This window comes from Solanum dulcamara, chromosome 4, assembly GCF_947179165.1.
Source record: "Solanum dulcamara chromosome 4, daSolDulc1.2, whole genome shotgun sequence".
NCBI lineage: Eukaryota > Viridiplantae > Streptophyta > Magnoliopsida > Solanales > Solanaceae > Solanum > Solanum dulcamara.
In genome coordinates, this window is record NC_077240.1 from 77,544,474 (window position 1) to 77,555,847 (window position 11,374).

At 35.5% G+C, this 11,374-nt stretch overlaps 1 protein-coding gene across 1 annotated transcript; it reads left to right on the top strand.

The window, feature by feature from the left end:
• Positions 1-1,409: 1,409 nt before the first annotated feature.
• LOC129887681 (premnaspirodiene oxygenase-like) lies at positions 1,410-3,713 on the top strand. Its single transcript, XM_055962862.1, has 2 exons — positions 1,410-2,324; positions 2,886-3,713. The coding sequence occupies exons 1-2, from the start codon at positions 1,458-1,460 to the stop codon at positions 3,504-3,506; spliced, it is 1,488 nt and encodes a 495-aa protein (XP_055818837.1). The 5' UTR covers positions 1,410-1,457; the 3' UTR covers positions 3,507-3,713.
• The last annotated feature ends 7,661 nt before the right edge of the window (positions 3,714-11,374 follow it).

Consider the following 11,374-nt stretch of genomic DNA (forward strand, 5'->3'; position numbering starts at 1 on the left):
GGTTATGCTCCACTGCTTGTTCAAATTTCATATATTAGGTTTCAGTGAGTGACTTGTTGGTCAGTTGATAAAGATATATAACAAACGGAGAAAAGAATAGAAACAATAATAAATAATATGATAAGGGGAAAAAAAGAAGAAGAAATAACAAATAATAAAAAAATTAAATAATAAAATAAAAGGAAAATAATATAAGTAATAGTGATACGAGAAATTATACAATGCTCGACTTTACTATTAATCATGCATTTAGGTATAATATATTCTAATAATTATCATGATTAAAAGTCTAAGTGAGAAAGTGTTGAAATATATACTATAAAGTATTAACCATGCATGTGGTTAGATATATGTTGTAGTATTTATTATATAACAACTATTTAATTATTTAAATTTAATAAAGATTTAAATAGATCATGTATTCGTTTCTATGTCTTTTATTTATATAATAGATGATTTAGTGTATAAAGTTTAGATTATACACAGAAGGTTAAATCGTTGGTTCTTATCAGTATAAATATTATGTTTACAATCTATGATGGAAATTGAATAAGACATCAATATGATTATAACAAAAGATTAAATATAATTTATCTTGATTATGGGAGCGATGTAGTAATTCTCAATTCTTGTGCTAGAACATTTTGTATGTACTGAACGGATCAAACAGAGATAAAATATTTTATACTTGTGTAATAAAATGAATTTTCTAGTCCATTCATTATACTTATAATCTTAATTTTGATATAATTATTATTAATTGTGTATATTGTACCGTTTTGATTTAAAAGGTGAGATTCTTGTGTGGATTATTATGCATGGTGACTTGGAGATAACAAATACATTGGTAAAGTAATAGTTAGTTAATGGAATTCATGTCTCGGTCTAAAAATTGATGATACACCTTTATAATAGCTTATAAATTTTCATGTGTAAACTTTGTAGATGGATTGGATGTAAATCTAGTCTGCGACATGTTCCAATATGAAATTGTCTAACACATGTGTTGAAAGGAAAACAAATTAGTTGAAATTAAGAATGGATGTGTGCGTGTTTGTTGGATATCCAAAAGGAACGAACTAAGGTCTATTTTTACTGCTCTAAAGAAAATAAGACAATTGTTAACATAAGTGTAAAAATTCTATATAAAAAAGGATCATTTAATAGACATTGTTCCTAAAAGTAAACTTGTTTTTACAGAAATTGAGCAATGAAATAGCAAATGAGTTATTTGCAAATTTAGAAGATCAAAACCATCAACTGAAAAGTCATAATTGATGTTCTACTACATTTAAATAGTGGAAGAAACGTTAATAGACATAAGAAAAGTCACTACCTCAAAATAGTGAGAGTGATGTTGAGAAAATAACACTACATAAGTTACTGAAAAATGCCTATAAATAGCATATGCAACAACACTTAGCAGAACCTATCAAGACAAATAACCCTCCCAAAATATGCAGTTCTTCAACCTCTTTTGCCTTTTCCTTTTTGTGTTTTCCCTCTTTTTGTTAATTAAATGGAAGAATTCCAATAGCAAAACCAAAAGATTGCCTCCAGGTCCATGGAAATTACCTTTACTTGGAAGCATGTTTCATTTGTTAGGTGGACCTCCACATCATGTCCTTAGAGACTTGGCCAAAAAATATGGTTCAATTATGCATCTTCAATTAGGTGAAGTTTCTCTAGTTGTTGTTACTTCTCCTGACATGGCCAAACAAGTCCTAAAAACTCATGACCTTGCTTTTGCAGACAGGCCCACACTTTTAGCTGCCGAGATTCTCTTTTATAACAAGATTGATATTCTCTTTTCCTCCTATGGAAATTACTGGAGACAAATGCGTAAAATATGTCTAATGGAATTGCTTAGCGCCAAAAATGTTAAGTCATTCTGCTCTATTAGACAAGATGAAGTTCGTCTTATGATTGAATTTTTTCGATCATCTACTGGTGAACCAGTTAATGCAACAAAAAGGTTTTATCAATTCACGAGCTCTATGGTATGTAGATCAGCATTTGGGAAAGTAGTCAAAGAGCAAGACGAACTTATACTACTCGTTAAAAAAGCGTCACACTTTTTGGAAGGATTTGATGTAGCTGATATATTTCCATCACTAAAATTTCTTCATGTGTTATTTGGAATGAAGGGTAAAATTATGAATGCCCACCATGAGTTAGATGTCATTCTTGAAAATATCATCAATGAGCACAAGAACAATGATGAATTAGGAGGTGAAGGTTTACTTGCCGCATTGCTAAGAGTAATGAAAGAGGGAGGCCTTCAATTTCCAATCACCAATGACAACATCAAAGCTGTTATCTTTGTGAGTACTTTCTCCTTCTTATTGTTATTTATAAGTTTCCATTTGAACCGAATATCTATCGAAAACAGTCTTTCTATCTTTACAAGATAAGAAATTAAGGATAAGGCTGCATACACATGCACATACCCGCCCTTGTATTCTCAAATTGCATAATTGTATCTTCTTCTTTTTTTTTAATTACGAGTGATCAATTACATATAGCTAGTAGTCGTACTTTTATGAAAATTTTTACACATTTGAAAATTTGAAGGAAAAATAATAATTAAACATACCATTTGTATGATAATTAAATAGATAATAGAAAGTACCAATAGCAACAAAATCTGCGTTGAAAATTTAAAACTTCATTCAATATAGAACAAATACTATTAAAAAAATTCTATTTTCCCACTTAAAATTATTCAGTGGCTAATTTATAGATATTTTAATTGAATCGGTTAAACAAAAAATCAATAATGTTTTCATACGAAAGAATCAGGAAGGGCATGAAAATATGTAATGATGTAACCAACACTTAGCTCCACCACAAAATATAAGTAATTAACCTGCTCATAAATGAAGGATATGTTTGGTGGGGGAACAGAGACTTCATCAACAACAACTGATTGGGCCATGGTGGAAATGATGAGGAATCCAAGAGTACTCTTAAAAGCTCAAGCTGAGGTAAGAAACGCCTTCAGAGAAAAAGAAACTTTTGATGAAAATGATGTCGAAGAATTAAAATACCTAAAATTAGTCATCAAAGAAACTTTGAGACTCCATCCTGCGTTGCCCCTTTTGGTCCCAAGGGAATGTAGGGAAGAAGTAGACCTAAATGGCTATACTATTCCTTTGAAAACAAAAGTTATGGTTAATGTATGGGCTATGGGAAGAGATCCAAAATATTGGATTGACGCAGAAAGTTTTAAACCTGAAAGATTTGAGCATTGCTCTATTGATTTTGTTGGTAATAATTTTGAATATCTTCCTTTCGGTAGTGGAAGAAGGATTTGCCCTGGAATATCATTTGGTTTAGCTAATGTTTATTATCCACTAGCTCAATTGCTTTATCACTTTGATTGGAAACTTCCAAGTGGAATCAATCCAAGTGATTTGGATTTGACTGAAACTGCTGGATTAACTTGTGCTAGAAAAGGTGAACTATACTTGATCCCGACTCCTTATCAACCTTGTCAAGAGTGATGTTATGGAATCAAACCTTAAATAAAGGACTTTGCTTTTGAATTTCTTTAGCTAGCCAACCATTGTACTTTCATTTTCGATTTTACCTCTAATAAATGTATCTTATCATATATTGCATTATGGTGTCATGATATTCAATTTTGTGTACCATTTAGATGCATGTTTCTGTAATATTTTGTAAAAATCGAAAGCTCAAGCTGGTAATTAGTACTTGTGTATTTTTCCTTATTACTATTTTTGTTATTATTTAAGTGTGCACTTGTATTTTCAAATAATTGCATAATCATATCGTTTTAATTACCTAGAGTTAATAAAATAGAACTAGTAATCGTTGACAAAATTCACACATTTTGAAAAGTAAAAGTTAAAAAAAATTGGCGATGAGAAAAAGTTCCTTCAATCTAGAAAAAAAATTGTGCTTGGTAGTAGCACAACTTTAATATAAGTAAATTGTTTTGATATTTCAGTAGAAATTGGTCAAAAAGTTTGTAAAAATAAAAAAAGTCAATGATTTAAAAGATTCTTGTACTTGTATGAATTTGTATTTTGAGCCCTTCTATTCAATCATTTATCATCTAAACTCTTCAATATAATTAAAATGAGATTTTTAAACCCCTTCGATTATTGACCGAGCTTATGTGACATTTATTTGCTGATTCAATAATAACGCGTGTTATCACACATATAGAAGCGAGTGAAAGCAATGAATTTTCTTTATAAAAAACTAAATTAAAAAAAAAGGAAAAAACAAAAGTTTCCAAAGCCCTTCCTTTTCTTCTGCTACATCTCCGCCCTATTTTTTCCATTGAACCTCCGTCAATTGGGTGTTTTGATGAATTTTAGCGGTGTCAAGAAAGATTTTAGATCGATATTGAAAAAGAAATGGCAGTCAATGGTAATTTTGCTCCGTAGCAATTTTACTCCGGTGGCTATGGCTCTTCCATGATGGTCATGTAGGTGGTTCGGATGATGGACGATGAAGAGAAATTGAGAAGAGAGAAAATAGATAAAAAAATTTACATTGAGCGCTCTATGTTTTGACTATGCGTGCCCTTCATCTTCTTCGAAGAAGACCCAAAAATCTGCCACAAGATCCAAAACATTCAGAAAACTTAATCAGTTCATATTAGTTAGTTATTGCTGATTATCAAGACGTGATATCCGATACAAAGACCAACAAAAATGAGAAAACCTCACCTTGTGACTTTCTGAGCTTCATAGTCATTCGTAGAAGAAAAGAATAAGGGGAATGAAGATGGTGGTTGTGGGTATAGGGAGGCGGAGGAAAGGTGAGAGAAATGGCTATTTATTTTATTTTTAAAAAATTAAAAATTAATTATTATTTTTTTTATGGAGTCATATTTTTGATGAATAATTAAAAAATAGTTATGAGATATAGAAGCTACTAAAGAAGAGTCTAGAAAATTCAGTTCAGATCCTCGGCATCTAAAAAATTCTAAGGCTAACACACATGAAAAACTGAAAAAATTGCCTAATTTATGTTGCGTCGCTCCTAAAATGCTCCTAAGTACTGTAGAAGCCTCATCGGGGCTAATAGAGTCATTCCCCAAGTTGTTACGGATGCTACTAAAGAAGAATCCAAGAAAATTATATCCGAACCCCTGACACCTAAAAAATTTGTGGGCTAACAAATACGAAAAACTGAAAAAATTGTCTATTTCTTGTTGCGTCGCCCCTAAAAGGTTTCTATACGTCGTAGAAGCCACGCTGGGGTTACTGAAGTAGTTCCCATGTCGTTACCAACGCTAATAAAGAAGAATAAAAAATATTCTACCCGGACCCTCGACACCTAAAAATTATGTGGGCTAACACACACGAAAAACTGGCAAAATCGCATAATTCCTGTTGCGTCGCCCCTAAAATGCTCCTAAACGCCATAGAAACCCAGTTGAGGCTACTGTAGTCGTTCCCTAATTATTTACGGACGCTACTAAAAAAGAATCCAAGAAAATTTGACCTAGACCCCCGGCATCGAAAAATCTTTAGGCTAACACACACGACAAACTGGCAAAATCGGTTAATTCTTGTTGCATTACTCCTAAAATACTCATAAACACCGTAGAAGTCCCGCCAGAGCTACTGGAGTAGTTCCCTGGGTCTTTATAGACGCTACTAAATAAGTATCCAAGAACATTTAATTCGAATCCACGGCACCTAAAAAATCTGCGGGCTAATACACACGAAAAAAATGGCAAAATGACCTAATACCTATTGTGTCTACCCTAAAATGCTCCTAAAAGATGTAGAAGCCCCACCGGGGCTACTGGAGTCATTTCCGAGGTCATTATGGATGTTAATAAAGAAGAATCCAAGGAAATTGACCTGGACCACCGACACCTAAAATATCTATGAGCTAACACATACGAAAAACTAGCAAAATGGCATAATTCTTGTTGCGTCACCCTTAAAATGTTCCTAAAAGATGTACAAGCCCCACCGGGGCTATTGGATTCGTTCTTCAAGTTGTTACGGACGCTACTAAAAAAGAATCAAAGAAAATTCGACCCAGACCCCTAGCACATAAAAAATTTGTAGGCTAACACACACGAAAAACTATCAAAATCGCCTAATTACCGTTGTGTTGCCCATAAAATGCTCCTAAACACAGTAGAAGTACTGCCGGGGATACTGAAGTCGTTTCATCAATCATTATGGACGCGACTAAAGAAGAATATAAGAAAATTCAATCGGGACCCCAACGAATATAAGAAAATTCAATCGGGACCCCGACACCCAAAACATCTGTGGGCTAACACACACGAAAAACTTGCAAAATCGCTTAATTCCTGTTGCATCGCCCCTAAAATGCTCCTAAACATCGTAGAAGCCCCGTCGGAGCTACTGAAGTCGTTCCTCGGGTCGTTACGGATGCTACTAAAAAAGAATCTAAGAAAATTCTACATGGACCCCCGGCATCTAAACAATCTGTCGTCTAACAAACACGAAAAATTGACAAAATTGCTTAATTCCTATTGTGTTGCCCCTAAAATTTTCTTAAACACTGTAAAAGCCCCATTGGGACTACTAAAGTCGTTCCCCGGGTCATTACAGACGCTAGTAAACAAGAATCAAATAAAATTCAACCCGAACCCCCGGTACCTAAAATATCAATGGGCTAACACGCATGAAAAATTAGCAAAATCGCCTAATTCCTCTTGTGTAACCCCTAAAATGCACCTAAACAATGTAGAAGCCCTATCAGGGCTACTGAAGTCATTATCCAGATCGTTACAGACACTACTATAGAAGAATCCAAGAAAATTTGATTCGAACCGCCGACACCTAAAAAATCCTTGGGCAAACACACACAAAAACTAGCAAAATCGCTTAATTCTTGCTGTGCTGCCTCTAAAATGCTCCTAAACGTCGTAAAAGCCCCATCGGGGCTACTAGAGTCGTTCCCCGGGATGTTAAGGACGCAATTAAAGAAGAATCAAAGAAAATTCGACCTGAACCCTAGGCACCCTAAAAATTCGTAGGCTGACACACACGAAAATCTGGCAAAATCAACTAATTTCTGTTTAGTCGCTCTTAGAATGCTCCTAAACAACGTAGAAGTCCCATCGAGGCTACTGGAGTCGTTCTCCAGATCATTACAGATTCTACTAAAAAAGAATCCAAGAAAATTCGATCCAAACCCCTGGCACCTAAACAATCCGTAGGCTAACACATACGAAAAACTGACAAAATCGCGTAATTTCTGCTGCATCACCCCTAAAATGCTCCTAAATGTCTTCGAAGCCCCGTCGGGGCTACCAGAGTCATTTCTATGGTCATTACGGATACTACTAAAGAAAAATCCAAGAAAATTCGACCCGAACCCTAGGTACCTCAAAAGTCCGTGGGCTAACACACCTGAAAAACTGTCAAAATCGCTTAATTTCTGTTGCGTGGCCCCTAAAATACTCCTAAACGTCGTAGAAGCCCCACCAAGGCTACTTAAATTATTCCCTAGGTCATTCGTGATGCTACTAAAGAAATGTCCAAGAAAATTTGACCCGGACTCTTGGTATTTAAAAAATCCGTAGGCTAACACACATGAAAAACTGGCAAAATTGCTTAATACCAGTTGCATCGCCCCTAAAATACTCCTAAACGTCGTAGAAGCCACACCGAGGCTACTAAAGTTGTTCCTCAGATTGTTACGGACGCTACTAAAGAAGAATCCAAAAATATTCGACCCAAAACCACGGTAACTAAAAAACTCGTGGGCTAACAGTCAAGAAAAAAATGATAAAATCACCTAATTTCGGTTCCGTCGCCTCTAAAATGCTCCTAAAAGCCGTAGAAGCCCAGTCGGGGCTACTTGAGTCATTTCCCAGGTCATTCGTGATGCTACTAAATAAGAATCCATGAAAATTCAACTCGAACCCCCGGCACCCAAAAAATATATGGGCTAACACACACGAAAAGCTTCCAAAATCGCGTAATTCCTATTGCATCGCCCCTAAAAAGCTCCTAAACAATGTAGAAGCCCTGTCGAGGCTACTGGAGTTGTTCTCCAGATCGTTACCGATGCTGCTAAAGAAAAATTCAAGAAAATTCGACCCGGACTTGGACACCTAAAAATCTCATCGGCTAACAAATATGAAAAACTGGCAAAATCGCTTAATTCCTTTTGTGTCACCTCTAGAATGCTTCTAAACGCCATAGAAGCCCCGTTGGGGATACTAGAGTCATTTCCATGTCGTTCGGATGCTACTAAAGAAGAATCCAAGATAATTCGACCTGGACTCCAGCACCTAAAAAATATGTGGGCTAACACACACAAAAAACTAGATAAATTGCTTATTTCTTGTTGCGTCACTCCTAAAATGCTCCAAAACGCCGTAGAAGCCCCGTTGGGGCTACTGTAGTTGTTCCCCAGGATGGTACAGATCCTACTAATGAAGAATACAAGAAAATTTGACCCGGACCCCTGGCACCTAAAATATCTATGGGCTAACATACACGAAAAAATAGAAAAACCACCTAATACCTGTTGCGTCTCCCCTAAAATGCTCCTAAAAGAAGTAGAAACCCCATTAGGGCTACTGGAGTCATTCACCAGGCCGTTAAAGATGCAAAAAGAAGAATCTAAGAAAATTCTCTACGGACCCCTGACACCTTAAAAATCCATGGGCAAACACACACGAAAAACTGGCAAATTCGTCTAATTCTTGTTGTGTTGCCCTTAAAATGCTTCTAAATGCTGTAGAAGCCCCACTGGGGATACTAGAGTCGTTCCCCAGATCGTTGCAGATTCTACTAAAGAAGAATTAAAGAAAATTTGATCCGGCCCCCGACACCTAAAATATCCATGGGCTAATATATACGAAAAACTGACAAAATCGCATAATTCATGTTGCATCTCTCCTAAAATGTTTCTAAATGCCATAGAAGCCCTGTCAGGGCTACTAGAGTTATTTCATAGATCGTTACAGATGCTACTAAAGAAGAATCCAAGAAAATTTGATCCGGACCCCAACATCTAAAAAATTTATGGGCTAACACACATGAAAAATAGGAAAAATCACTTAATTCCTGTTGCGTTGCCCCTGAAATACTGCTAAACGTCATTGAATCCCAGATGACGCTGCTGGAGTTGTTCCTCAGGTCGTTAAGGACGCTACTAAAGAAGAATCCAACAAAATGCATGTCACACCCCAAGAGGGTACCCTAGACGTGGCCGGCACTCGAAAACTATTGCTAGACTTCAAGCGAACCACTTGGTCCAATTACACTTTCATTCAGTCACATTCTATCAGCGAAAGACTCAACTCATAAGAATACTATTCATAAATAAGGCTAGAGGTCAACCACATATCCAATCAACAACTAGTAAGAATGAAACTAGTCAAAATGAAACAATCAACATCATCCACACTCTAGTCTATGAAGCCTCTATAAACAATCCAAGAGGTGCCAATGACAATTTCATGGCTACCACAAATCAAAATAAAGGAAAACAAACTCAAAGTTGGAAACATAACTGCGGTATCCTCCAAAAACAGGGAGGACTCACCAACTAGCTGGAAGTGAATAGATCTTCAACGGTGCGCCTGTTGATGATTTCTAATACCTGTCTATGCATCATGAAATGATGCAGGCCAAATGGCATCAGTACGTGGAATGTATGAGTATGTAAAATGGCAGGATGAAATATGCATCAGGGTAGGATCAAATCAGCTCAGAATCTCAACTCAAAAGAAGGAACAACTAAATCAAGATGTCCTAATTTCAAACAAGAATATGATTTAGACAAGATCAATCATACACAAACCAATCCAATCTATTCCAATCCGACTCAAAGTACTATTAAAACTTATATGGGAGTTTTTCTTATCCAACTATCACTTATGAGCCAGTGATAGTACAACAAGCCAATGTTGTTGCCACGTCCGTTCATACCTTACCAGGGTAGGAATGAATCAACAGTCATGGATCCACAATCAATCAAGTCCTATCATGTCAGGACAGTAATTTGGGAAACATCTGACTTTAATGGTTCAATCCTCTCCTACGTTTGGCGACATAGTTATTGGGTTCGAGTTATTACTTACTCTTACCCAGTTCAGTGCTCGATACTCCTCCCAAGACTCAATGCTCATAAAACTCTATCTAATCAGTTCAATCTAATCATATCGACAAGTCTCATGTGGACCTCTATTAATTTATCAATTTTATCACAATCAAATCTTTCAACAAATCATACTATCCAATTAGTACCAATCTCATCTTTCAAGAGTAGTTAGATATACTTGTCTAACAACAATAAGTTATGTTCCTATTTTATGTTATTCACATTCATAGCTATCCCAATTCATGCTTTTCATTCCAAGCAATACATATACATAATCATTTATAATATATATATATATATATATGGCTACAGTTTATGAAATATCATGTGAAAAGTAATTTGTTCAAGAATTTAAGTCATGAAGATCATCAATCAATTAATAGTATGTAAAGATATTCTAGGGTTTTAGAAAAATTCAAGAAAATATTCATGGAGGGTTCAAGTCTTTCACAATTTCTATCCAACACATCTATGAGGCATATGGAAGAACTCAATCCATATTTTAGGTTAGCCTTACATACTTTAAAAGCTCCATAAGTCTTGATGAAAAATCTCAACTTGAAGAAGAACAATCAAGAGACCCTTTCTTGAAATTCTTGGATTTGTTTTCTTGAAAACCCTATGGTTAGGATTTAAGATTTCTCTTAGCGATTCATGAATAGATGAAGAAGTTTGGTTTGGAAATCTTGAAATCTATGAAGGAATTACCTTGTTGAAGAATCTTGAAAAAGAATCCTAACTTGATGCTTTCTTGAAAATTCTTGAGCGTTGATGTTTAGAAGTAAATGAGAGGATTTTTAATGAGGAAAACTGATTTCTACAAGTTTAGGTACATTAGAATAACTCCCCAAAGGGTTATAGGACAAAAATGCCCTTAAAAATTAAAGGGGCGTCATTCGTCTTAGGCAGTGGGGTCCGTGTCCTCTCCGCATCGCGGATCCATCGCGGAATTCTGCTAGGATAGAGCGTCGAAATAAATCTCAAAGACCTCTAATTTGATAGGTCATGGACCACCCAATTCTATATTATTTAGGAGATATGATTATTTAAAGTTGACCCTTATACGGACTCATCAAAAAACTTAGCCGATAGAATTTTTTTGGACTCGGCTTGGTGTTAGGGATCCCTTATGACCATAAAACACATCTAATACACTTCAAATACTTAGAAATTGATCATAAATCATATATACAATTAAAAGTCACTGAGTTCAATCCTACACGTATATGAAGAATGGTTTGAGTCTTGGCGAAAAAAATTGGGGTGTTACATTATCTCCCCCTTG

Coding starts and splice junctions, on each gene's coding strand:
- LOC129887681 (XM_055962862.1), top strand. CDS start 1,458: ATGCAGTTCTTCAACCTCTTTTGCCTTTTCCTTTTTGTGTTTTCCCTC. Junction 2,325..2,885: donor ACATCAAAGCTGTTATCTTT/GTGAGTACTTTC, acceptor TCATAAATGAAG/GATATGTTTGGTGGGGGAAC.